The 27917-nt window shown below is 34.7% G+C and overlaps 4 protein-coding genes across 8 annotated transcripts; 2 read left to right on the forward strand and 2 right to left on the reverse strand.

Annotated features, from left to right (window-relative positions):
* Positions 1 to 3144: 3144 nt before the first annotated feature.
* Positions 3145 to 5301, forward strand: LOC123193498 (lysM domain receptor-like kinase 4). Its single transcript, XM_044606524.1, has one exon. It carries the CDS (start codon positions 3236 to 3238, stop codon positions 5159 to 5161), a length of 1926 nt encoding a protein of 641 aa, XP_044462459.1. The 5' UTR covers positions 3145 to 3235; the 3' UTR covers positions 5162 to 5301.
* Positions 5302 to 7641: 2340 nt separating this feature from the next.
* Positions 7642 to 9796, forward strand: LOC123217152 (lysM domain receptor-like kinase 4). Its single transcript, XM_044637954.1, has one exon. The coding sequence runs from the start codon at positions 7772 to 7774 to the stop codon at positions 9647 to 9649; it is 1878 nt and encodes a 625-aa protein (XP_044493889.1). The 5' UTR covers positions 7642 to 7771; the 3' UTR covers positions 9650 to 9796.
* A 785-nt stretch (positions 9797 to 10581) lies between these two features.
* On the reverse strand, positions 10582 to 17146 carry LOC123222369 (protein DA1-related 1-like). Of its 5 annotated transcripts, none has more exons than XM_044645104.1 (13): positions 16990 to 17146; positions 16456 to 16628; positions 15686 to 15833; positions 15492 to 15582; positions 14403 to 14730; positions 13518 to 13638; positions 13281 to 13364; positions 12319 to 12438; positions 11913 to 12125; positions 11752 to 11814; positions 11528 to 11646; positions 11382 to 11440; positions 10582 to 11290 (listed from the first exon to the last, which is right to left on the reverse strand). In XM_044645104.1, the coding sequence occupies exons 2-13, from the start codon at positions 16542 to 16544 to the stop codon at positions 10950 to 10952; spliced, it is 1776 nt and encodes a 591-aa protein (XP_044501039.1). In that variant the 5' UTR covers positions 16545 to 16628; positions 16990 to 17146; the 3' UTR covers positions 10582 to 10949. The 5 variants fall into 5 exon arrangements, with proteins under 5 accessions (XP_044501039.1, XP_044501032.1, XP_044501063.1 ...); XM_044645097.1 differs by lacking the exon at positions 16990 to 17146 and adding an exon at positions 16726 to 16983; XM_044645128.1 differs by lacking the exon at positions 16990 to 17146 and having other exon boundaries at positions 14403 to 14709; positions 15686 to 15822; positions 16456 to 16982.
* Positions 17147 to 20209: 3063 nt separating this feature from the next.
* Positions 20210 to 27652, reverse strand: LOC123223295 (aminopeptidase P1-like). Its single transcript, XM_044646438.1, has 16 exons — positions 27372 to 27652; positions 27226 to 27289; positions 27004 to 27143; positions 26383 to 26667; positions 26125 to 26247; positions 25709 to 25963; positions 25009 to 25095; positions 24786 to 24853; positions 24438 to 24504; positions 22918 to 23052; positions 22722 to 22802; positions 21889 to 21943; positions 21568 to 21672; positions 21401 to 21472; positions 20920 to 21044; positions 20210 to 20564 (listed from the first exon to the last, which is right to left on the reverse strand). The coding sequence occupies exons 1-16, from the start codon at positions 27462 to 27464 to the stop codon at positions 20403 to 20405; spliced, it is 1917 nt and encodes a 638-aa protein (XP_044502373.1). The 5' UTR covers positions 27465 to 27652; the 3' UTR covers positions 20210 to 20402.
* Positions 27653 to 27917: the final 265 nt, after the last annotated feature.

Raw genomic sequence — 27917 nt, forward strand, 5'->3', positions numbered from 1 at the left:
ATTTATTTTATTTCTTACTTTTTAGGCCAGCTTCTCTGTCTCCAGCCACTTTCTTCAGCCCCTCTGGCACTCTCTCTTTCTCCCGACCCAATAAGCAATGCTTTATCTCCTGGTTCATCAGCCCAGTCTGGCATGAACAGAATCTGATTTCGAACGAAACCCTAAACGCTCACATTGACTGAAAATTCCCACTATTGAGACAAGGAGGAGAATGTTGCAGAAATGTTTTAGCTACTGTTACACCATGCTAACACGGGCTGTTGAAAAATCTGCTGATGTGTGCAAATGAATGAGTCTGCTAAAAAACTAAGTCTTCAGGAAGTTGTTTATTTTAGCTTTTCTGTTTGAAATTTTTGTATTTAAGGATATGTATTGAATCAAGAATACATCGATAATTTTCCAGCCCAAAATACTTTCCTTTTTTAAAATTTATATATTTATTTATTTTCATTATTATTTTGCTTTTTCTGTTTTTTTTTTTTTTTTTTTTGCAATTTAACATATGGTCCTTTTTTTTTTCCCTTCCTTCTGGTTTTATGACGAATTATGTTAACTTAGACTGAAATCTCGGGATTTTATTATTTTTTGGTACTGTAAACTTGGACATTTCGTCCATATTCTTGTAATCTCATTAATTTTAGGCCAAATGGAAAGGGTTAATTTTGAAGATATAGCATCATAGGCTCATAGTTATTAGATAGCTAATTGTAAAAAGGCCAAACGACTATTTCCCACCCAAGGTATGCTGTAATGACAAGTTTCCCCCCTTTAACTATGGAAATACCAAACACCCACCCATGGCCAGTTAAAAGTAACGGGGTTAAGGGTAAAATTGTCATTTTCTCTATAATATTAAAAAATAAACTAAAATATAATTTCCTTTTGCCCCCCTAAAGTTTGAAAACAAAAATTTCCCCCCAGCCTAAGTTTAAGAAAATGGCAGTTTCACCCTAGGGTTTGGTTTTGAAATCTCCGGCGACCTCTCCGGCTCCGTTGCCGACGGCTTCTCCCTCCCGAAGAATCCTCTCCTTCTGGTTTTCCGGCGACGATCGGGCCTCCAAATGGGAGGAAACCGATCACCAGAAGGAGAGGATTCTTCGGGAGGGAGAAGCCGTCGGCAACGGAGCCGGAGAGGTCGCCGGAGATTTCAAAACCAAACCCTAGGGTGAAACTGCCATTTTCTTAAACTTAGGCTGGGGGGAAATTTTTGTTTTCAAACTTTAGGGGGGCAAAAGGAGATAAAATTTTCAGGCGTTAGGGTTCTGTTAAATTTAACTGGCCATGGGTGGGTGTTTGGTATTTCCATAGTTAAAGGGGGGAAACTTGTCATTACAGCATACCTTGGGTGGGAAATAGTCGTTTGGCCTTGTAAAAAATAGTGAAAGTCTCATTATTCCTCTAAATATCACACATTTGATAGTTTTACAAACGTAATAAAAATTCAAATCTAAGCTCTTCCTTACAAATTTTAATTCAGTGCACCATAGTACACTCATTACCTTTCTCACTTGGAAAACGATATGCGCAGAAGAACGGCTATCTTCAATGGATTTTGAATGTCTAGTACGCTGATTATAATGTGGGAGACGAAGTTCTTCGTCTCCCACCGCTTTTCCGGCGACGATCGGGCCTCCAAATGGGAGGAAACCGATCACCGGAAGGAGAGGATTCTTCGGGAGGGAGAAGCCGTCGGCAACGGAGCCGGAGAGGTCGCCGGAGATTTCAAAACCAAACCCTAGGGTGAAACTGCCATTTTCTTAAACTTAGGCTGGGGGGAAATTTTTGTTTTCAAACTTTAGGGGGGCAAAAGGAGATAAAATTTTCAGGCGTTAGGGTTCTGTTAAATTTAACTGGCCATGGGTGGGTGTTTGGTATTTCCATAGTTAAAGGGGGGAAACTTGTCATTACAGCATACCTTGGGTGGGAAATAGTCGTTTGGCCTTGTAAAAAATAGTGAAAGTCTCATTATTCCTCTAAATATCACACATTTGATAGTTTTACAAACGTAATAAAAATTCAAATCTAAGCTCTTCCTTACAAATTTTAATTCAGTGCACCATAGTACACTCATTACCTTTCTCACTTGGAAAACGATATGCGCAGAAGAACGGCTATCTTCAATGGATTTTGAATGTCTAGTACGCTGATTATAATGTGAGAGTCGTGAATAAATGTAAGTAAACATACAGAGTTGACAGATTTTCCTTCGTGTTGGCTTATGGTCAAATTTGATGGCTGCCTTTCTTTCCGCTCCAAGCTAATGACAGCAGACGAAATCAGCAATCAAAAAAATATGTTAATAGTGCTTGGATGAAGCGACACAACAAATTTCAAACCAAAATAGTCAAATAAATCATATTTTAATGCATTTGCAAGAAATTTTCCATTACTGTTTACAATATTATTGTGGAATTTGTCTGTGGCTCCATTGAGATGTCATATCTAGTTGTTTACATTATCCTAGCCTTGATTTTTAATCAATTTCTGAATGTTACCTGCTTAATATTTCTCTTTTGGCCAAAGGACTATTTCCCACCTAAACTACGTTGTAATCTCAATTTTTCATTTCTTAACTATGAAAATATCATTTATCTATCTATGAATTGTTAAAATTAACGGTTTACAGGATAAAATTATCATTTTATCTATAATATTAAAAATAAATTAAAATTTAATCTAGTTTTCTCTTCTAACCTTTAAAAACTAACCATTTTTTCCTAAATCAAGTTTTAAAAAATAGCATTTTCCCCCTAGGGTTTAGCTTTCAATGCCTCTGGAAAGTTTCGTCGTCGAATTTGGTGTAGGCGATTGAAAGCCAAACCCTAGGAGAGAAATGTTATTTTTTAAAACTTGGTCTAGGGAGAAATAATTGGTTTTTAGGGGTTGGGAAGGGGGGGGGGGGGGGGGGGGGAAGAGATAAAAATTTAAGGGGTTAGGGTTTCGTTAATTTTAACCGTTCATGGATGGATAAATGAGATTTTTAAAGTTAACAGGAGCACTTTGAGATAATAACATACTTTGGGTGGGACATAGTCCTTCGGCCTTCTCTTTTTTAATGCTTGGAATAGTATGTTTCGGGCCTACCAAACTTCGATTAAGCTCAATTCCTTAGCGTTGATGATGGTGGGTGCGGTCAACGGCATGTTCCCAGAAATTTCGCTTCACAAAGTCTACAGTTAACCCCTCATAAAATAATTTGTCTAGCAACACATTGACTTGCTACATCTGTTCTTCCATGTTCAAAATGGCTTCCCTTATTCTGATTTCTGTCTTTTGTCTGTTGATGCTATGTTTCTGTTCTTCAATTTATGCTCAGCAGCCTTATGTTGGAAAAGCTACAACAGCCTGCGGCATAGTGAATACTTCATATTCAAACTCTGTTCTTGGGTACTCCTGTAATGGCCTGCACAGGAATTGCAAAGCTTATCTTATCTTCAGATCTCTCCCTCCTTTCAACACTGTAGCTTCCATCTCCACACTCTTGAACTCTGATCCATCTCAGCTCTCTCAAATAAATGGAGTTTCTGAGAGTGCTACATTCGCAACAAATTGGCGGGTTATAGTTCCCGTAAACTGCTCTTGTTCAGGTAAGTATTACCAGGCAAACACCACTCATGCTATTCAGCACGATGACACCTATTTCGTTATAGCAAATAATACCTTCCAAGGATTGTCAACTTGCCATGCTCTGGAGCAACAAAACATTATTCTTACTAAGAATTTATATTCTGGTACAAGATTCACTGTTCCTCTTAGATGTGCCTGTCCCACGAAGAACCAATCTCATGTCAAAGTTCAGTATTTATTGAGCTACATAGTCACTTGGGGTGACACCATTTCTAGTATTAGTGCAAGATATGGTGTTGATACTGGAAGGACTCTTGAAGCTAATGAGATTTCTGAGGAAGCATCCACCATTTATCCCTTCACCACAGTACTAGTTCCCTTACAAAATTTGCCAACAGATGCTCAAACCGCAGAGCCGCCGCCACCGCCACCACCTCCATCTTCACCCCCATCTTCTAAATCTGGCTCCAATGGAGGCTCAGGGAAAACTTGGATTTATGCCGTTGTAGGGGTTCTTGCAGGCAGTGCTCTTACATTGATCTTCGGTGGGGTAGTTTTCTTTCTGTTGATTCGCAGAAGTAGGAGGGAGCCTGTGGCAACTGTCGTCTCAGATGGCTTTGAGGAACGTGTAGTGCCATTAAACAAAAATTCGGATGAAGAATCTCAGGAAGGTTTAGACGTTATGTCTCATATAGCTCAATCTCTGAAGGTGTACGATTTTAAAGAGCTTCAATCTGCAACAGATAATTTCAGCTCCAGTTGTTGGATTAAAGGATCTGTTTATCGTGGCACAATAAATGGTGATTTTGCTGCCATTAAGAAAATGAATGGAGATGTATCGAAGGAGATAAATTTATTGAACAAGATCAATCATTCTAGTCTAGTCCACCTATCTGGGGTTTGTTTCAATGAAGGAAATTGGTATTTGGTTTATGAGTTTGCTGACAATGGACCCTTGAGTGACTGGATTTATGACAACAGAAATGAAGGGAAAGTTTTAAATTGGGTACAAAGAATACAAATTGCATTGGATGTAGCCGCAGGACTTGAGTATCTGCATAGCTTCACCAGTCCTCCTCATGTTCACCAAGATATCAATAGCGGTAATGTTCTACTTGATAGTGATTTCAGGGCTAAAATAGCAAACTTTTCCCTAGCAAGGCCAACAGAGGGGCAGGAAGGTCAGTTTGCCTTGACAAGGCACATTGTAGGGACTAAAGGCTTCATGGCTCCTGAGTATCTTGAAAATGGTATAGTTTCCACAAAGCTTGATGTCTATGCATTTGGTGTTCTCATGCTGGAGATACTCACTGGGAAAGAAGCTGCTGCATTATATGGAGAAGATAATACGTATTTATCAGATGCCTTGGATGTTGTGCTTAAAGATGGGCACGAAAATTTGGGACACTTCATAGATCCCTCTATGCAGGGGAACTATCCTTCCGAACTTGCTATGACTGTGATCAGATTGATTGAAAGTTGCTTGAATAAAAATGCTATTCATCGTCCAGCCATGGATGAAATAGTGCATTCTCTCTCGAGAATCTTGAACGCTTCATTGACTGGGGAATTGTCAAACAACATCTCAGGCTAAATGGTACTAGATTGTAGTTTGAGCTCCCAAGGAAAAAGTAAGAACTTCAACTCATCTTTTTTCAGCTTCCCTTTTATCCATTGATTGCCCTGCTACCAGTTTCTGGAATTCAATGCGGACGTTCTTGGTATCTTGTGAAATTTGTGCTTATTCATCTGGGTTATTCCTCATTGCCTTGGATTATGTTCAAATTCTGCTATTAATCCAAGGAAAATGAGTGTTGCATCAAAATTCTCATATAGTAAATTCGGTTAGAATTTTTATGCCATCGTATAATTACGGTGATTATAAATTAAAAATAAAATAATATTTAATCATATGATTATACCATTTGTATACTTAGTTTGTGTTTATAAAATATATGTAAATGGTTTTATTATAAATCAATGTAACCTGTAACAAAATTCTGTTAACAAATGGTGAAGGATAGAAAATTTTCAAATAGGAAGATTTTCAGCCAAAATTGACCATTGTTTCGTAACAAAACGATAAAGGATAGGAAATTATGATACAGTTTACAATAAACTGTATTAATTTGGCTGATACAAGCAACCTCTCTGATAGCTTCTATTGCTAAATAAACTGAGACTCCATGGTTATGAAGGCTACAAGAAGTTGCAACTGTGATTTCCATCTCACACAGTCCCATAAACTATGAAATAATTAATGGTGACGGATATAGGGATAAAACTTTGGAGAATCGAGGTTAAATTAGAGTAAAATATAAGGGTTAATAAAAAATAATAAAATTTAAAAAGAGTTTTTATAAAATATTAAAGATTATATAGATATTTTTTATATATATAAATCGATAATTTTTCAAATGTAAAAAGGGTCAATTGACCCCCTTTGATCTACCACTAAAGTAATATTACCAGGCTTATTTTCTCTTATCTTTGTCACCAACTTAATTAGAATCAATGAAACCTTCTAGCTCCATCCTCATGATTCTACTTTAATAAATCAAACCAAAATCAATTGCACCGTTGATGTTTCCAAAGAGCCATTTCATAGTTGTCCAATGGTCTTTCCTTGGGTTATACAATATTGGATTCAAATTAAGTTTATTTAAGCTTGAAAATGAATCTAAGTTTTTTATGTCAATATAAATAATTCAAACTCAAACCCAAGCTATACAACCAAGTAGTTGGCGAGCTGCTTCATGCACACTGGTCTAAGGGAAACTTTCCCTTTAATTAATGCTTGCGTATCAACTTCTCTTTAGTCTTTTGACCTTCTTTTCTCCATCTTCACACATTGGCCAATGGGAAAAAGACTTTGCCTCTAATTAAAGTTCTTTAGTCTTTTGACCTTCTTTTCTCCATCTCCACACACAAAGGCTAAACGGAAAAGATGGTCCCTCTAATTAATGCAGGCGTATCAGCTTCTTCAATCTTTTGGCCTTCTTTTCTCTTTAGTCTTTTGGCCTTCTTTTCTCCTTTTAACAAACATTGGCCAAACAGAACTTTCCCTTTAATTAATGCAGACGTTTCAACTTCTTTTTCAGTCTTATGGTCTTTTCTTCTTCGTCTTCATGCACTTTTTTTTATAAAATTTTTTACGTCTTCACATGCATAGGTCAAAGGAAGAAAAAACTTTCCCACTAATTAACATCTGCGTTTCAGCTTCTTCTTCAGTCTTCTGGTCTTCTAGCCTTCCTTTTTCAGCTTCTTCTTCAGTCTTCACATGCATTGGTCAAATCGTAAATATGTATCTCCTTGGAGGGGGAATGCTACTTTTTTATGTTAGAAAACTTTAAACGTTGTTAATTTTTAAAACTTATTCAAAAAAATATAACGAATTTTATATTTTTTTAATAATATTGATAAAATAAAGATTTTATCTTTAACCATAATTAAAAATTCTAATAACAGTTAATTCATATGTGGGTGTTTAAATTTTCGAAACATCATGAATATACTTTTGAAATTAGACTAATATTTAAGTGAAAAATAGTCCTTTTAACCTTTCATAATTGATAAATTAATAGTATTATGGTTCACAATTATATGATCCCATGCCAACAGTTATACAACAATACGATGTTAATGTCATGTATAATTAATGTTTAAATAAAAGGTAAATCTAGTCACACTATTAAAATAATAATAAAAAGAAATCATTTTAACTTATAATTATTGTGAAAGCATATTTTTATTTTCTTCTTAGTAATAACAATATTCATCTTGTTCGTTTACGCGCAAAATACATCAACATCACTTCACTCCTAAATAATTAAATGCTCAATTAAGAAATATTTTTTTCTGGAATTTCAACAAAACAGCTAGAAATAATTCTGCTGCGCTATAAGCCAGTTGCTCACAGGATCATGAAAAAATCAACGGACCTTTTCTGATTCTATGAGTCATTAATAGATTATATATGTAAATTTGCTTGGTCAATGGTTGATTTGGACGAAGGACCAAATAGAAGTCCTTTAAATCGACTAATTTCTTTATTTTAAATCACCGTAGACTTGACTGGGGAAAGGCCCTGGAAATCCTACTAGGTCAACATGATTGTTCTATCTAAGAATTCTTAAGCCTTGCAGAGTTCAACAATTTTCTCAAAAATCTTCCCAATATATTGTTAAATCAAACGAAGTTCCTGATGGATAATGTTCTGCAGATTTTTTTCATACTCTCCTGCTTTTTATTGCCAAACATCAATGCTCAACAAAATTATTCAAGCAACTCAGTGTTGGACTGTGATAAAAAAGATGAAACAGGTCCATCTCCAGCTTTTCTTTACTCTTGTAATAGTGAATATCAATCCTGTGGAGCTTTTATGATCTTCAGAGCTCAACCTCCTTATGATACAGTCTCCACCATATCTAAACTCACATCTGCAGACCCATCAGAACTCGCTCGCCTCAACGATATCTCAAGTTTTACAGAAGTATTACCTACAGATAAAGAGGTGATTGTTCCTGTAAATTGTTCCTGTTCAGGTCAGTATTATCAGGCCAACACCTCTTTCACTATTCCCTCCATATATGACACTTATTTCACCATCGCAAATGACACTTTCCAGGGTCTTTCTACCTGTAATATTCTTATGCGTGAGAACATTTATAGTGCAACAAACTTATATCCTGGTTTGATTTTACAAGTACCACTGAGATGTGCTTGCCCCACAAGTAATCAAACTGTAAATAGCACCAAATTTCTTGTTACTTATTTAGTTACATGGGGGGATAATGTTCCTGATATTAGTATGAGATTTAATGTTAGTAAAGAAAGTATAGCTTATGCTAATGGGTTTACTGGAGATGATCCAACTTTATACCCCTTTACAACAATTCTTATTCCGCTGCCATCTGAACCTTCAAGCTCCCAAACCATAATTCACCGCCCTCCGCCATCCGATTCTTCTGCGATTGTTCCAACCGTTAGCCACAAGGGGTCAAGGAAATGGGTTTATATTTGGACTGGAATAGGAATTTCTCTGCTAGTCCTCTGCTTTGCTGTGTCTATAGTCTTATTGCATTACAAAAAGAAAAAAGACAAGGCTTCACAAATCAATGGAGCAGGAAAAAAGAAACAGGATTTACCTGAGGGCTTGCTGGTTGATATTGCTTCAGTTGATCAAGGGTTGAAATTCTTCGGACATGAAGAATTGAAAATGGCTACTGAAAATTTCAGCACTGAAAACAAGATAAGTGGCTCAGTTTATCGTGGGTTACTTGAAGGAAAAACAGTAGCAATAAAACAAATGAACAAAAGCATATCCAAGGAGGTGAATTTGCTGAAAAAAATCAACCACTTCAATCTGATAAGCCTCTGTGGAGCATGTGAGCACCAAGGGAGGTTTTACCTCGTTTATGATTTCATGGAGAACGGTTCTCTAAGCGATTGGCTCCAAAACAAGAGGCACCCTGAATTTGCGAGCTGGTATTATAGGTTTCAGATTGCTTTGGATGTTGCGCATGGGCTTCATTATCTTCATAACTGCACTAACTCTGGATATGTGCACAAGGACATAAGCAGTAGCAATGTTTTGCTCGATAAAGATTTAAGGGCTAAGGTTGCAAATTTCAGCCTTGCCCGTTCAGCTGTGTGGGAACAAAGTGGGTATTCATCTGTAAGGGGTTCTTTCGGGACAAAAGGCTACATGGCACCTGAGTATATGGAATATGGCTTGGTGACATGTGAGATGGATACATATGCCTTCGGAGTTATTATCCTAGAATTGCTTACAGGAAAAGAAGCAGTTTATTTGCAGAATGGAAAAGAAGTATTATTAGCTGAAGCAGCTTCTTCAATTATGGAAGGAAGAAATGCAGAAGCTAATCTTGGTTGCCTGATAGATCCCAATCTCCAAGCCAAAAACAAGATGCAACATGCTGCGCGTATGATAAAGTTAAGCCTAGCCTGCACGGCAGAAGAACCTGAAAGCAGACCCAGCATGGCTGAAGTGGTTTCGTCATTGATGAAGATTCAATTAGATGTACAAAGATCAGAACCTTTGTTTTTGGCGCGGGGTTAAAGTATAATAAAGATGTCAAAATTACTTTCTTTCGTCTTCAGGTCGGTTTGTTTTTGAATTAAATTGCAGTAATCTTTAGTTCTGTGATATAAGTTACAGGGAAGTAAATAAGCTATGAATGTAATTATAAAGTTGTTTTTGTACTTACTAATGTTGCCATTTAGACAAGGTAAAAGAACTTGAAAAAAACAAAAAGTGCAGCTTGCTACAGTAAACATGAATACTCACAGAGAGAGAGAGCAATATAAATTTTTTTTTTTTAATAACCGGTCCATCCATCTATATTTATTAGACAAGTAAACTAAGAGTATAATAATCGAATTCACAACCGTTATACCAAGATTCATCCGTACTTATTAGACGGATAAATCCGAGATACAATAACTAAACCCACAATTATTATATTAAGTAAGTTAAAGTTTTACAAATATGATAAAAATTCGAATCCAAACTTTATTTTAAAAGTTTTAATACCACAAATTTTGCTAATCTTTGGGATTATAGCAATATAAATTTACATGAACAAATAAATCAGTTTAATCCTCGGGATCTTGCCTAGATTATAAAAAGCTGAATTTAGTTGTTTTAATATTACAGGAATACCTCATATGCAATGCTTTCTAAATTAATAGATTTTCTTACAGGCAGCAACTTGTCTCTCTCCTAAAACCTTTCTACATAACTGTGTTACCCTCTGTACTAAAACGGTAACATGCATTTAGGTTTTAAATGTGCTTCCTTTTTCTTTAGTTATTTGTTAGCCATTCATATGACAAAATGAATAATCAATACAATAGGGTCCAAGGGCCAATGTTGTCTTTTAATTAATCAAAAATGGCTCCTGACCATTCACGAATGCAATGCAGAGCGAGGCCATAGGCTCTATCCAATTGAACAGCAGATATACAATGGATGATAAAAACAGAACCATATGAACATAATGTAGTATTTATTTGTTATTTTGTATACTAATGTCAATGAGATTGAAACCAGAAGATAGTCAATCATGAAAACCAGTGGCCTATGATCCGAGATAGTGCGAGGAAGAACAAGATACCTGCTAATGGACCAGAAATGAATCCAACCCAGTTTACAAAGAGCTCTGTCTAACCTTTCTTTATAAGGGTTCTGAATACATTCTATGTTGTGAAAATAATTAGGAAAAGTTACAGCATTTATGCATGGAAACTAGCATTTTTTATCACTTATTTTGTTGAGCGTTGTGTAATTCATCCATCTGGTATGGGAATAGGTTTTGTTTCCTATTAAGTTATAGGAAGGGGCATTAAGTATTTTGCAATCAACAAGGAAAACTTCCAGTGAGACGGATGTGTTCCAGAGTGTTTCTGAGGCCATACGTGCTCACTGCCTTGTTACCTTCTCTGAATCCACCTCCATAAGCTGGTGACAAATCTGACTCAATCTGGTGTTTAAAATATTCACCAAGTTTCTTCTCAAAGTCTGACCGTTTACCCTTCTTAGTTGACGCAGGCAATGGTGGTGGTGATGATGATGATGATGATGAAGAGGATGAAGATGATGATGCAACATTGGAGCCGGAATAAGTTTCAGACTCCAGCCACATATGAGCCAACACCTGACATATACCTTCTTCAACTTCTGGTTTCAAATTGGGATAACCTGCCAAATACCCCAATTATAGCTTCTTAGTTCAATATAAATAATATTTTGAGTATGACTAACGTGCTATTGTTCATAGGACAAATAAAACCTTTCAGACGAAGCCAAGCATGCATCATTTCATGAGCCAGGATTGACCCTGTTAATAACCTGTGTTTAAAATAAACTCAGGTCATATGAATAATGGAGCTGTTACAAAGATTTATGGCTCCAGATAGGTACATAAAGATAGCATACCTGGGGAGACCGTGCAATATGAGAATTGCTGTCACTTCACATCGACGAACTAGCCTATAAGGCTCTGTTATCATGTCTACAAACCGGTAACCTGCTCCAACTCTTGGTTTCCTTAAAACCTGGTAAAAAGATATTAATATAAGTTACCAATCCATAAACTTGAATCTTTAATCAAATTTAGAGACTGCAGTTTAAGGTTAGAAGTATCAAAAATAAGATCCTACAGTGGTAACAGTCTGCTCTTCCGATAAACAAAGCCCTCTGGTCTCAGGTAAGTGATGGTTGCCCTGACAACAATAAGACAGATAATAAACACCACCCTAAAAGAAAGAAAAGAAGATGATTTCATCATAAGGTATACAAAAGCTGAGTGCATTAACCGTACATTTTTTTCCCCCTCCATAGCCTCATTTAGTGCCTGTCTCTCAACCAAAAGTAATGGAATATTCTGTTCCACTTTCATATTTAAACCTTCATAAAATTCTTGTATTTCGAGGTAAAGGGGTTGGCATTCATGAGTATCCATTATTGCAGAGTCTAGACACTCCAAACACAACTTTCGACCATCATCAAGCAATATATATCTTGTGTCCCTCGGCTGCATGGATTCCAAGGGTTAGCATTAGCAATAATACTATTAAGTGAGAATCACCAAAAAAGATATTCTTAACGGATTACAACAAATTTTGTTCCAAATAGAGTGAGTAGTATTTTCATATATATTCTTTTATATGTATGTGGATGTGTATGAAGGAGAGGATGGTACAGGGCTTTTTGTCCTTCCAACTGACCTCCATTCTTTCACAACTGCAACACCGAGGAGTCCCATCTTGCTCGTGCGAGGGGCAGTACTTCTGAAACCAGAAAGGATGTGCTCTATACTCAATAAGGCCGCTTGAATTTGTTGGGATCTGTAAGAAATAACAGAAATTAAGAAATGCTTTACAATAGAATTATTCTGACACTGGGGAAGAATATAACAGTACTTTTCAGTTCTACCATTAAAAAGGAATATATCTAAATTTTGAAAATAACACGACACACATTGAAATCCTACAATTGTAGAAATCAGCAAATGTTGGGAAAAACACACACACATGCATATTTAACTAAGACAGGTTTGCATATACAAACCAAGATTGCAAAGATCTTTTAATCTCCAAAAATACCCCAACCAATCATCAAAAGGTCAATGACCTCACAAAGTAACAGTACAGTGAATGCTGTATACATTTTAGGATGATTAGTCTTTGTTAGATTGGCTTATCCAAACATGAGCAAAATGGTTTTGTATCATGGTACTAAAATGCACAATAAAATTAGAAGGAATTTAAATCCCAATTTCTTCCAATTTCCCAACATCAGATGCACCATTTTTAATTGGAAAAAAGTTTCTATTATTTGTTACAAACAAGGGGTCTGTCAATTTCAAGCAAACTTCCAATGATGATTGATGCCAAAGAACTGATTAAATTTTGGTTTCAGAAATTTAGGGAAAGTAGTAATTGCACCATTTCCTGAAATCAGCTTGGTAGTTCTGTTAGTCTACTTCCTTGATCATCAGATAAATTATTTGACAAAAAAGAAAAAGCAGCCTACCTACACCTTGCTCTACAACTGCACACAAAATCAGATAATAGATAATTATATGTGCACACCAAATATTAGAAAGCACATCACGAAAAATAGTTCTAGCATTCATAGAGAGATGAACCAAAAAATACTACTGCACTAACATGGGAAAAATACTTACAAAGTTATGGCAGACATCACATTTTGGGTGATGCTGCTCCTTATAGCAGTGTTTGTGATAGGGACGACTCCCGGAAACTGAAAACTATCATATAAAGGATATATCAAATTAGCCATACCCTTCATTCTCTTGGTAATTGAAAAGCCACCAATAGTAGCAGCAAAATTTGCCAAAAATTCAAGCATAGTGTTAACAGACTCAAATAAAACTATCATTCAAGTTATATAAATTCTTAACCTCGATATCTGTAATTGGTTGATTACAAGCATAGCAACGGAAGCATTGAGGATGCCAAAAAGCACCCATGCAACTTAAATATCTTCCATGACCAATCTCAATATTGCAACCAGCACAGGTCCTATGAAAAATACATTTTCAACAACCAGGTTAGGATTTGTTTGGAATCTAAAGGAAAAAGACCTAGAAACATAAAAAGCAGACATATATATATATATAGATAACACAATTACATATGTTATAACATGTAAGTTATGTATGAAGATTCATGATGTTACATAATGATTTGATGCACCCCAACTATATCTCTTTTAGCATTTGCCAAAGTCAAATACTTGCCATGACATGCGTCCTAACTTGAAAAAGGTAATTTCAAACTAAGCCACATAATAAAGTATAAAATTCATGATTGTAACATTTATATTTAATCAAAGTCAAAAACTTCTCCGTCATCTTTCAGTAGTTAGTTTCAAAGTAGAAGATACTTAGATTTTAGACAATCAAATTATGAGTTTCCTCATTCCACTGGCATTACTAAGTCAACTCAACTTGAATAAGCTAATGAAATCAATCATGCATCTACAAATGAAATACAAGTATTGCACAGACTAAAAATACAAGTAGACATCTCTGCATCTTGCTATCTTTTATCCGTGTATGCCTATGCCTTAAACTGGTTTGTCAAACTAAAATTCAGTGAGTTTCTGCACTAGCTAGCCTAGACTTAAACTTTTGTTCCTTCAGAGAGAATCCAATATTTAAACACAACAAAGCTTGTTTGCTTGTCCCTTGAACATATTTCACTAAGAGCTACAGTCAAAACAATTGACATATATAGACAGTAGTCAGATTACTGAAACAGAGATTGAATGCAATGATGTGTACCTATAACCAGAAGGATAAAATAAGGGAATAGGCTGAAATATATTTGGAGTATCATCTTGAGGAGGAGTCTCAATGCTCCAACTTTCCTGAATGGCCTTTGCAAGTTGTTCATCCTCCTCTAGTTGAGCTTTGGCTCGACGTTCATATTCCTCTTGTTGAGCTCGTCGTTCATATTCCTCTTGTTCAGCTTTAGCTAGTCGCTTAGCTTCCTCTATTTGAGCTTTAGCAAACAGTCCATCTTCATCTTCATCTTCATCCGAGTCAGATTTAATACATTGTATGTCTTCCTCCGAGTCAGATTCATTTTCTAATAAATAAATTAATGAGACTACAAGTATGAACTTGAAATTTCATCATTAATATAACACTTATGAAAATAACTGGTATTGATACCAAAATCTTGCAGAGTGCACCTCTATAAAGGACCTTATGCATGTTCAGGTAGCATGTAATATATAAAGGAACTCCATTCAATTTTATTTTTAGGAATCACTTTGTACAATTCTTCTTCCTGTCTCATATCAATACTATTATGACTGAAAAACAACAACAGAATTCATAGAAAAAGCAGAAGATGTAAATGGATCTTTGTAAGCGATTTGCAATCATACCCACTGTCTGCCATGGACACTAGTTTGACAAGAGAATTATCTTGATTTCAAAATTAATAAAATAAAATATTTTAATTGATTTCTACTTCAGTAAAACTCTCCCACATATTTTTTAGAGTATTCATGAGTATAAACTCTTAACTTATTCAATTAAACATAATAATAGCATAACATTAAAAAACAATGAGATGCAATAATTCTGCTCTTGACCATTACTTCTGGAGCAAAAGAAATGCAAATGAAAATAATCTGATGATAAATAATCTTGGTTATTTATAAAAGAAGAGGAAACAATTAAGCAAGTACACGCATACAAAGCAGTACTATTGGCAATCAGTTATCCTTCACTCTGTGTTTCTTTTGATATGCCATCTCCTAGTACTTCACAGACTGAACCATAGTAAGTGATCACAGAAACTTCCTATATCACAATTATAACAAATTTTCACGATCAATGCTTACAGGTTTGTGGCCTTACCAATCACTTTTTTTCCCTTATGATCCACTTCTGAAAGAGATATTGCAATAGCATAATCAAGTTCTTCTTTGTCAATATCGGATGAATTATCCTGTGTCCAATTTTTTCCACATATAGTCAGCAACAGCACAAACTTGAAAAGAAAGTTCTGCAAGATAATGAATGCAAGGATATTCAACTCAGCAAAAATTTACCACTGAATCACTAGGATCATTCCAAATTCTATCATCAGCATTTTTCCCATGATAATGACCTTTATGACTGGAACCTTTCAGAAGTTTGGTGAGCCATCCCATGATGAGAGGTTGCCAGCAAGATGGAAAACTTTTGCCTGCAGCCAAGCTAATCGAATTGTTAAAAGCAAATTTAGCAGTAAAAGGATATGTCAATAAACATTGGGACATTACTAACAAATGCAAGAGAATTTATCTACAGCATTAGAATTCCACCATTACATCTTAATTTGGAAACAACTGCAAGGTTCATGGCACTATTACAATTAAACACCCCAGGCAGAAGAAAATTAGAAACCAAAAAGGGAGAAACAGAAACATTCAACTTTATTGATATATATTACCAAGTATCAGATTTAGCCTGAATAAACAGCTCAGACAAATGCATCAACAAACTTGTTGCATGTCTGTCTACCATAATTGCAACAATATGGAGCTGAATCCAATCCAAAAACGTTGATTCTTTACCTACATCAACAAAAATTCCAGGCAAACCAACAAAGAGGCAATCTAAAGCACCCAGCTCATATTCAACTTTTCCTCTGAAATGCCCAATTCCCAGAAATTTCTGCAGGAAATATCAGCGGTGGCCTAAAACTAACTAATAAGTCAATCCATAGTACCACACACCATTGATCATCCTTTACCAAAACTTGAATAACAAAAACCAATATGTAACACTTGTCATAAAACTGAAGAATAGACAAAGATATTGAGCGTGACAAACTCACTTGTAACAAGTAAAATATCTGCAGAAACAAGAGAATCTGGTGAATCTCCGATCAGATACAGCACCCAATTCCCACGAATGCAGAGTCATCAAAGAAGAAAAAGTGGATGCAAAAAGAAGTAAATCCTTCCTTTATTAACAGGCATGAATCCAGCAAATTCCTCCGCCCTTTTTCTGACCAGAAACAGAAGTCAGATAAATATTCTTCGTGATTTAAAAAATGAAGATAATATTAAAGAGAAAGCTATAAAAGAGGAAAATTGAATCTTACGCGAATCCAATATTTAAAAAAAAAAAAAAAAAAAAAGCAAACGATAAAAGCTGTGTAAATTTGAAAGTCTTTAAATAGTAGAATCTAATCAATTAAACAGAGAGGCTTTGTTTTAAAGAGAATCAAAGTCTGGAGTTGATGTGCTGGTAATCTTTCTGCAAGTGGGTCATTTCTCCTTCTCAACCACAACTCCACGAAATGTCAACACTGTCATAAATCTTTCTGACTGAAAAAGTGACAATATCGGTGAGGAGGTTTCCTTACACTGTGTTTACTCTTTTACTCGTTTCCACTCACCAACCCTGACCTCACAGATTAGCCATGTGGCATACTGTTATGCATAATGTCAAGTGGTTGTTCAAAAGCCATTACTTTTTATTAAATGGGGCTGCTAACTTTGTGCTTTGCTTACGTTTCGTGTTAATGGCAACAAAATTTAGAAGAAATTATTGTTCATATCCAAACATGACGACAACTATGGCCAGAAATAAAGCGATATAATTCCGGCATACATTTGTTGGTTGGTTACATCCCAGCGTCACTGATTCAAGTTTTTAATTATTATTTAACCCCTTACCTGCAGCGTTCGACAAAGGATCTAAGAGGAACATTGGTCGGCTAAACAGTCATAAGTTTTGTTTCTCGCTGCCACAATAAAATAGATGCCACCACCCAAGGTTTAGTGGAATTATAAATTTCATCTATTATTTTAATTTAAATATTTATTTTTTTATTAAAATTTATTATTAAAATTAAGAATAAAAATATTATTTAATAAAATTATTTAAAAAACTAAAAATTTATCAAATTTTTTTTATAAATTTAATAATCTAATAATTATCTCTTAATTCAAGGTTTAAAAAGTGATTGAATCCCTCTTAGGGGTCTTTTTTAACTTTTTCAATGACTACCTTGATCTCAATTGACAAAACCTTTTATTGTCTTCTTCTAATGTTGATCTACGACAGAAGAAAACGAATCATTTTCGTTTCTTCGTCAGATAAAAATAATTTATTTTATTTCCATAATTTCAATCAAAGATTGACATGATTCATTCCAAGAAGAGGAGTCTAGGAAGGGCAACCATCAAAAGGGAAAAGAAAACTCTATGGGGGATTCGATCACTTTTCAAACTTTAGATTAAGAAAAAATTGTTAGTTTTTAAACTTAAGGAAAAATTTGATAAATTTTAAATTTTTTAAATTTTAATTAGATTATATATAATAGATTTTAAACAAATTTCTCTTTTAGAGGAAATGTATTTGTTACTTCGAGCTTACGAACTTCAAGTTATCGGTCTAGATGACTTGGACTTAGGTAAAGATAAACCTCAAATGGACTATATTGGATTTCATTCAAACAAACTCAATGAAAGTTTTCTTTTTTTATTTAAAATAAGTGCGTAATATAAGGAAAAAGCCAACCGATGAAAGTTGTTGGCTGCCATTTGTGGAAAAGAAAAAATAATCGTACCATTAAATATCAAGATGCCGTAAAGGATGAAAAAGAGTGTATGCCACACTTTTTATCTATCTATAATGTTGTTTTGTGTTGATTTTACACGCAGATTACTACACTTTGGACAAATACATTGGAAATTTACCTTGAGTTGGGTGATTTAGCCATTTATGCAACAAGCCAAAGAGACAAAGACAGACAGTGATGTTACATTACACGAATCGACATCTTACCCTACACTATCAATCAATTGCCCCTCAATACTTAGTTGTTCTGCATAAAGTAAACTGATTGATGAAGGATTGAGTTGATCCATTTCAAATCCACAAGATAGCATCACTTCTTCTAAATTCCAACAGAGTCACAACCTTTATTATTAATATTTTCTAATGATTAATAATTTTATTATCGCTTTATCACATCATAAACAAATAATATATTGAGTTTGGCCCATTAATTTGTCACTTAAGCTTCTATTTTTTATACAACCCAAAAACCTTTTTTCGTAGACATAACTGGAATGCTACAGCTAATGGTTAATTTGTTTTCTTTTCCAAAATCTTTTCTATTTGGGCCAAGGAGCCCAGAACCAAAAGAGCTTCAGCTTGATATTTTAGACAAATTTAAGAAAAAAAAAAAAACTATAGTTATTCATACTTATATTAGAAAATACAATTAAATTTTTTTATAAATGGTAACCTCTCTTTAATATTCTCATTCTTAATGTAACTTAAAGTTCGGCCTTTCAATTAAGTGAGGCAGTTTGCGACTCAATCGCATTAACTTAAACAAAATTTTTAGTCAATAAACATATCAAGCTTGGGCCTAAATGGAGGCTATTTAGACCCCTCTGTCCATAATCATGTTATATATATATATATATATATATATATATATATATATATATACTTATTTCTACCTTTTAATTTTGTTTTTTTAATTTTTAATTTAAAATTATTTAACTACATAAAAAAAAAATTATTTAATCTAATCTTAATTTCAAATCATCAAATCATATAAAAATGTGTTAGTTTGTATAAATAAACTGATAAAATTATTTTATATATGTTGTATTGCCCTTACTAGTATTTCTCAATTAAAAATTAAGGCAACACCAATGTTCCTCTCCCTCGATTGTTAGGAAAGAACACAAAAGCTTGTGTCCAGTAGAAGGCCAGTAAGTATTAATCATTGGCTTCTTTCACACCTAACGATCTTGACATTTGATGCTTGCGAGTGATTAATTAAATCTCAACAATCACAACCTACACGACTCAACCTCTCAAGTTGCAATAAATAAAGACTAATATTATCCATACTTATTTTAAATACACAAATGAATAATATTTATATGTGTTATTACATCATTGAGTATTATTTTATCTTTAATTTAAAATCATTTAATCATATAATAACACAAGTTAAGTTTATATCTATTTGTATATTCAAAATAAACACGCATAATTTTTTTGACAAATAAATGAAAAGTAATATTTGTCATGCCGGTTTTAAATTAAGTCTACAGAATAATTCTTTCAGTATTTCGTTCACTTTCTTCCTTTTCTATCCTAATAAATGGATATCTATTATTTCTATGTCAATATTCCTCAATCAATGTCAGCAGGATCCAGAATATGGGACACTATAAACTGAAATACATAGCCAACAGTCTATTAAATGTTAGCGAACTTTGTCAGTTGAATTCGAATGGCTATGCTATACAGCAGAACGTGAAAGCTACTAGGCTCACAGAGGAGTTTTCATTTAGCGAGCAATCCAATCAAAGCAAGTGATCGGGGATTGAGAGAGAGAGAACCCATGAGCAATCACCCAACAAGTATACCTAGTACAATTGGACTTACCGTGTAAGCACTAAGCGTACATTAGTTAAGCTTCCTAGATGGCGGTGTCTTCTCTACGTCTAAAACCATCACTACATAAATAACTGCCCATTGATCAGCAGGTGGAATGATTTTTCAATAAATTGCACCAGTTACAAAATCCATCCTCTACCAATAAACATAGCTCACACAAATACTAAGAAGTTCGATAAATGATTTAACAAAATTATTTCATCACTGATCAGACTAACAAGCAAAACCATCCATAATATTAATAATAATAATATTATTATTTTATTTTCCTTCTCTTTCACAGAGAAAAGAAAACAGACATGGACAACCAAGGAAAATACACTAACCTTCCAGGGAATAAAAAGGTCATGCTCGTACAGGTTCAGTGGCTTTCTTAAGCCATGCTAACTCATATTCATCCAAGTATGGGGTTAGAATATCTCTACACCTTGAATGATAAGAATTCAGCCAATCTATCTCTTCAGTTGTTAATAAACTCAGGTCCATCATCTTTATCTGATATGGTGCCTGGAAGTAACAAAATCATCAAACATAAAAAATAGGTCACCAGTTTCAACTGACTATGCCTCCGTGTGTGTGTGTGTGTGCATGCATGTGACATGTATAAAATTATCTCATCTCGACAAAAAAATCTACAAATAATGTGCTAGGCCATGAAACAGAACAAGAAGAATAGTTAATGACAACTGCTTTTCTCATAATCAATATTTGAAGTCTCATGTGAGAAAAGAGCAAATTAAAGCATACCCAAAGCACAAAGATGATCAAAGTATGATTATCAAATATAAAAAAGAAATATATAAAATTTGATTATTTACATAGAAATATGGGAGGAATCAGTAGAAGCAGATGATTAACATACCCATGTTATATGCTCAAATGCCAAGTAACCCTTGTCACCAAAATTAAACTCTGTATCCGCCTCTTTGACAATAAGCACATTCTCCAACCTTATACCAAATTTGCCATCCTCATAGTAACCAGGTTCTGAGAATGCAAATTCAAATTAGTTAATAGAAAATACCAATGATTCCAACAATAACACAACCTTCATTTTTTATAAAGACTAAAAGAACTAGAAGGCAGAAACTCATTCAAGACAAACATAAGATGTCTTTAGCAAGAAACAATTAGTATATGCATGAATGAGAAGAAGTTCAAAAAACATAACCATTAGAGCATTAATTCAAACGATAAAGGCAAATGGCCAAGGTAAAGCTTCACACTAAAAACACTTATGAGTATGCATCTAGCTAGACAAATTATAAGACCCCTCAAAGCCTATTAAACAAAAGAGATAATAGTTTGAAAACATATATATAAAAAAACACTACCATACTAACCATCTGTAACAGTCATGGTCGCTTGTATAGGCACAAGTTGAGCCTGGGGCCTAAAACTGATTAAGTGGGGTCCTGCTCAGGCATTGCAACAGAAAGATCAACTAATTAATCTTTTCAATCAAATCAAGTACATAAGCAAAGGCAAGCAGTTGGAATTCACCACCTACCTTCATGGACGTTTAGGTAAGACCCAACTCCATGACCAGTACCATGTCGGTAATCAAGACCATGCTTCCACAAAGGAATCCGAGCAAGAATGTCAAGGGCATTACCTGTAAAAGCAGTGAAGCAATCAATCAGTATAATCCACTTATGCAGATTCAGTGTTTCCTTTGTAACTTCAAATTTGTGCAGATTCAGTGTTTCCTTTGTAACTTCAAATTTGCGAAGTTACACTCATATAAACAATAAAAATTAAAAAAAAAAAAAAGTGAAAAACCTTATTTAAATATGGAAACAGAACAGATGAAAGGAGAAAAACTTAATACCGTTAGTTCCATTAGGGAATTGAGCATTTCCCAGAGCAATGTGACCCTTGAGAACCTACTTGACATCCAAGAAGTCCCAGCCGACAAGGAAAATTGTTATATTTTTGGAGAAACTTGGAATAACAACGACATGAATTTCGAGGAAAAAAGGGGCAAACAAATAAAACCACTGGATTTCTACATTGACTATTCAAGCCAAAACTGCAGATTTAACATATATTTGGATCAATTACGAAGGATTAAAATTCAGATACTAACAGGGATTAACAATTAAATAAACATGATTAGAAAAGGTGTATCAGATTCTTGCTGCAAAGGCAGCATAAAGTGGATGGTGAAAGACACTATCATATGCTGCTTCATAGCAGTTTCCAGGACATTGATTTAGTGCCAAGATTGGTTGTGATATATTAGTAGTCTTGATGCTGGTTCACCAATGCTCATGGTGGTGCTGCAAGAGCTGCTAGACACTATGATCACAATTATAACAGCCACTGGTCATAAAAAGTGTTAATAGAGCAGGGCTGGCGGATGTGACAGCAGCTAACTTATAATACATTGATTACCAAATTACTTATAAAGTAAATTATTGCAAATTAAAATATATTGACTATGTATCCTATGGAGAGAAAAAAATCCAAATTTGTAAGGAGAGCACCATATATCTTTTTAAGGTTCCTTCTTCGGCCAACCAAATGATAACCATAAACCAAGATGTAAGAAAAGTAAATGAAAGAAGAACTAAGCCATGTTTTGAGATGCAGACTATAAAGTTAGGCCAATTCAAAATGCAAAAAGCCTGTCCAAAAAGGAGACAAAAGAAAGGAACCTACCGCAGTAAAGCAGGCTTTCTCGTGCGCCGAAGGTTTTCCAAAATGAACAGTTCGAGTAATATCAGTAGTTCCATCTAGATACTTCAATGATTCCATCAATGATATCAATAAAGACACTAAGCAGCGGAACTTAACAGTACAACAGAGCAGATATAGCATTGAATTCATAGCTTGCAACAAGATAAGACTGACAAACCTGTCCTCCTGAATCACACAAATAGATGCTGTCCGGATCAAACTCAGCACATTTTTCTGCTTCTGGTGTATAATGAATTATAGCTGCATTTGGACCAACTGATGAAATAGTAGGAAAGCTTAAGCCTCTAAAATTCTGCAACCATAACCCATAAAAAGAATATCTATTTTTATCGTCTTGAATAAAAAAGAACAAATACAAACAAAAAAAAAAAAGCAGTGATACATTAATCAGATTAAGTAACTAATCACACCATGTCTATTGTATCCATCCCCATTCTTTGAACCACATACATTCGAATACTTGGTATGCAATGGGATAGTTACCCAGCCAATATTCAACCAAAACAACAAAAACACAATCAAATGAAGAGAAAAGAAGCTAATTTATTGATTTTGGGATTTACCGTGGATAAACCAATAATTTGAAGAGTTTAGGCCTCTCAATTTTGGTCGTTCAAGGTGTCGGAAACGTCCCCTCAGTGCAAAGGCTGCCTAAAACCTCATTTCTTCTCCTCACTTTTACAATCGTAGCTCCCACTTATATATACTTACCCTACCCTCCAAAATTTGGATGGGATCCCAACCAATATTCACTCAAAACAACAAAAAACACAATCAAATAGGGTGAATAGAAGCTAATTTTATTTATTTTGGGGACTCACACTAAATAAACCAGTAATTTTAGGAGTCAGAGCCTCCCAATTCCGACCATTCAAGGAGCCAGAAACCTCCCTTTAGCCCAAAGGCTGCCTAAACTCTCATCTCTTCTGCCCACTTTTACAATCCTAGCTGCCATTTATATCTAATTACCCTATACCCTAGAACTAGGACATGTGTCCCAAAGAACCTAAGGTCCTAAGACTGACACAAAATCTTAAAATAACTCACAAGAGTATCAGAACGTTATAAGATAACAAAATTCAATGACTCGATTAGGATCTAAGATATGTAAAAACTCCAAGACCCACTTGCAACATATGTCCACTTTTTGACACCCAAAGTAATAGACTAGCATGGCCACCAACGAAGGAATGCCTATTTCAAGTCAATTTATAAACAAGAGAAACAATACTTAGTATGTGCACTATGCATATATGATGTTTGCAAAACACATCACAAGCAAACTCTTAACAACTTCGTAACAAGTACGAGAAAGAACCTATAAAGATCATCAGACTTAACCACAAGAGAATCATAGAATTACTTATGATTGATCTCAACCAGTATGCCTTCAAGTCCCTTCTGATTCCTATACAAAAGTGTGAAAAGGAGCCATAGAGTCGTACGTGTTGGTCATAGTACTTTTTAATACACTATATTACCTACACCATAGATGCTCTCTCTCAACTCTTACCCTGATTTCTTAATTTGCAATACATTGAGATATTGCATTGTCAAAATGCCAAAACTATAAAACAAAAAAACTAAAAAGTTTGATATAGCTGCATTATTTGAATTGTCATTTTTAAACTCTATTTATTCATATACATATTTTGGAATAATATCAAAGTATCTTACCTCTTTAGATGCCCGAAAACTTTCCAGCTTATCACTTGCAGTCACCTCTGTCAATTTCATGGTTTCCCTGTTAATGTCCATTCCATTGACATGAAAAAAAGTGGATAAGAGTGATATGTGAAGCTCAAAACACTCAAAATCTGTTAAGCAACTATCATGTACTCAGCTCAACAGAAAACAACCCAACCAAACTAACTAATCTACTGAATTACATAAAGACAAAGTAATTAAATGTGCTATTGAAATATAAAGCACGGAATTATTTTATTAATGAAAAAGCAAAACAAAACTAGAAATACAGATGTGATAGTTGTCTCCTGAGAAAATTAAAAGAAAATGAAGACTTACGAATTATTTTTCTTCTTTCCTCCCTCCACTTCCAAAAAGTAACCAGAAGCCCCATAAATCTCCTGCATCTGTTCAAATCAGAACAAGATTGGTCATCAAGTTTCAAACCAAAGATCTTGTACTAATGCTAAGAGGGAGATACAACAATAGAAAATATGTTAATATATTCATTCAGTTTCAAGAGAAAATAAAAGGTTAAAAGTACGCAGACTAAACAGTATACCTGCTTATCCAACCATGCAAAATATTGCACAACAGCTGCACCATCCCAAATATGGGCCTTTTTCAACCCATCCAATTCAACAGGGTTCTAAACTCAAAAGATAATCAGTCAGTAAGCATAAATTAGTTTTTTAAATGTTTGCTGCAATAATAAATCGATAAAAAGTTATAATTGTACTACTTAACCATGAAAAAATTAACGAAAATTTAATTACACAAATAACGAGAAATCTCCAAGCAAAATAAGACATATCCACATTTACAAAATTTGGTGGAGGCCTCTTTTAGCATACAAATCAATAGTCAATATTTCATAAATCACGAAATATTTGAAGAAAACTTTACAGGGCATATAGAAATTTATTAGCTCTATCAGACTTCTAAACTCTATGCTGCCAAGAACCTTCATTTTTCAAATATACAGACAACATTAGCAAGAAAAAGGAACAATCAGGATGGCTGGAAGAAGTAAAAACTTTAATGTAATGCCATAGCAACCATATTATGGTTAAACGAAGGAGCTCTTTTCAGATTATTCAAATTTTACTAAGCAACAGATATTGGAAAAATCATATTTAAAAAAGCACTATTCACTTTCGCTTTGCACTACACAAGGGACCCACATATTTCTAAAATAATATTGTATAAAACAATCTTTGGCATTAGTTATCCTCATAAACCAAAAAAAATGTGTGTACCACCTTTAAAGCTTTTGCAAGAGCCAAAGGCGACTGCTGCAAAAAGACCTCATCAGAATTTAATTTTGAATATAGAGCATAGCAGCATGAGCGAGGGTCAGCCCATATGAGATCAATTTTTCCTTCTTCTTTTGTGCCATTTCCTTGAACATCAGTCAAACTAGAATTCAGCTGACCAGATTCAAGCAAAACCACATCTTCACTCACTGCATCGTATTCCCGAATTTCAATTCCACTCTCCTTCAATGAGGAGTTTACCTGCATACAAAAAGATTATGTTACTGTATGACCTGTTAATGTCATAGTAGCCCTTTATAGATGGTTTAACCACTAACATGAGATACAACATAATGCATAGAAAGGAGGGATAAAAAAAAGAAAATATTCCAAAGAGATTAAACAGGAAATATGATCTGCACCTCAGAGGACACTTTCTTGCTATCCACATACAGAAAAGCTGAGTTGGTTGTTACTATAGCAAATGCCTGAACAACTGGGCAGTAGGAGACATCACTTCCTCGTATATTATACAACCAAGCAACCTGCAAAGCAAAAATAGGACTTATATTGCTATAAAAAAATAACAAACCAGAAGATATTAAGAAGACCCAGGAATTAGTAATTTCAACCAAAAGAAAAAATTAACTGCAAAACATTCATCAAATTTTAAAACAAACCTCATCAAGAGCTGTGATGATGATACCACAAGCTTTCTCATGAACAAGCTTCTCCCTCAAGTCCTTCAACTTGTCAGTGACTGATCGACCAGTAAACTCTATTGGATGAAGAACAACTGGATTGATTTCTGCTGGAGGCCGATTTTTCCAAACCTGATCCACCAAATTGATTGAGGTCTGTACCAGCTTCTGTTGCTTTTTGGCAAAAACACGCTCCCACCTCTGTGCAGTCTCTATTGACACACACCAGGAGTCAACACCAATGGCCGCATCATGTGGCAGGTTCTAATGATATCAAATCACAAAATCCACTTTTTAACATCAGAAACATGCATAACAATATGAGCATAATAAATAGAGCAACATAAGAATAATCAGAAATCATCATAACAATGGTATCATCAGAAAGAAATAGTTCTGATAAACATTGAAAAACCTTGTGACAGAACAAAGCACCAAATCAAGTAACCATATGATTAGTGCCAAATCAAAATACTGCAAGGCAAGCGTTGACCAGTGCAAACTATCATTATGCATTCAAATCTTGCAAGCTCCAAGTAAGAGTTTACAATCAACATTACCGCAAGATACTAGATATAAAAGAAATTTCGGGAGACTTACATCAACCATCCAGACCTCCAAAGCAGGATCTTCTCCGATTCGCATGAGTTTCCACTCACCTTTGAGCTGTTGTGATGCCTGCAGAAAATACCGTCCATCCGTCCACAATCGAGCATCATTCATAGTAATAAGCGCCAAACCTGAAATCTCAATAGTAAAAACAGATTCATATAACCTTAAACCATAAAAGACAATAATATCATAGTTAAGAATCAAATCGACCTGCGCTTCCAGTGAAACCAGAGACGAATGCACGGCGTTTATCACGTGCAGAGACATATTCACTCTACAAAAAGCAAATGAAAACATTAGATTAAAAAAAGAAACCAGAAAATTAATAATCAGTTAAATTAAAAAAGATAAGGAACCTGATGATAATCTTCGGATGGAACAATTAAAGCATGCAAAGGAGGGTTATGAGAAGACATGAGAGATCTCAGAGCAGCGAGGATGTCTGCCATGTCTGTCTTTGGTAACGAATGGTTAAGTGCTTTGATGAAAAGCGGTCAAATATATATGGAGAAACAATAAGACGATGAAGGACTTCGAGTGAGGCGAATAAACTACAATAGCAAACCCTGCCGATCCGTGGGCAGGGCAAGTGTAGAGGTTAATCTTTTGGATTATTACTCTCTCTCTCTCTCTCTCTCTATATATATATATATATATATATATATATATATATATAGTATTAATTATAAGATATTTCCTTTTATTCTAATTCTTGTAGTTTCATTAGACATGGCTACAGTACACCCACATAAAACCAAATTATTCCTGTTTTTTATCTTACAATCAAAAAGAGATGTAAATTTATTTTTCATAAGTTTACATCAATAACCTTTGTAAATTTACCTACATAAGCTGAAGTCTTGTGCATTGGCAAGGACATAAAATGATTGACCGAGAAAGAT

The sequence above is a fragment of the Mangifera indica genome, chromosome 1 (genome assembly GCF_011075055.1).
Source record: "Mangifera indica cultivar Alphonso chromosome 1, CATAS_Mindica_2.1, whole genome shotgun sequence".
Taxonomy (NCBI): domain Eukaryota; kingdom Viridiplantae; phylum Streptophyta; class Magnoliopsida; order Sapindales; family Anacardiaceae; genus Mangifera; species Mangifera indica.

Excerpts from the sequence above, each read along its gene's own strand:
- LOC123193498 (XM_044606524.1), top strand. The coding sequence starts at position 3,236 with ATGTTCAAAATGGCTTCCCTTATTCTGATTTCTGTCTTTTGTCTGTTG.
- LOC123217152 (XM_044637954.1), top strand. The coding sequence starts at position 7,772 with ATGGATAATGTTCTGCAGATTTTTTTCATACTCTCCTGCTTTTTATTG.
- LOC123222369 (XM_044645104.1), bottom strand. The coding sequence starts at position 16,544 with ATGACTCTGCATTCGTGGGAATTGGGTGCTGTATCTGATCGGAGATTC. Across the intron at positions 12,439-13,280 it reads GTGATGTCTGCCATAACTTT|ATCCCAACAAATTCAAGCGG; the intron begins GTAAGTATTTTT and ends TATTTCTTACAG. Across the intron at positions 11,815-11,912 it reads CTATGGAGGGGGAAAAAAAT|GGCAACCATCACTTACCTGA; the intron begins GTACGGTTAATG and ends TATTGTTGTCAG.
- LOC123223295 (XM_044646438.1), bottom strand. The coding sequence starts at position 27,464 with ATGGCAGACATCCTCGCTGCTCTGAGATCTCTCATGTCTTCTCATAAC. Across the intron at positions 26,668-27,003 it reads TGGAGGTCTGGATGGTTGAT|AACCTGCCACATGATGCGGC; the intron begins GTAAGTCTCCCG and ends TGATATCATTAG. Across the intron at positions 26,248-26,382 it reads TCATCACAGCTCTTGATGAG|GTTGCTTGGTTGTATAATAT; the intron begins GTTTGTTTTAAA and ends TTTGCTTTGCAG.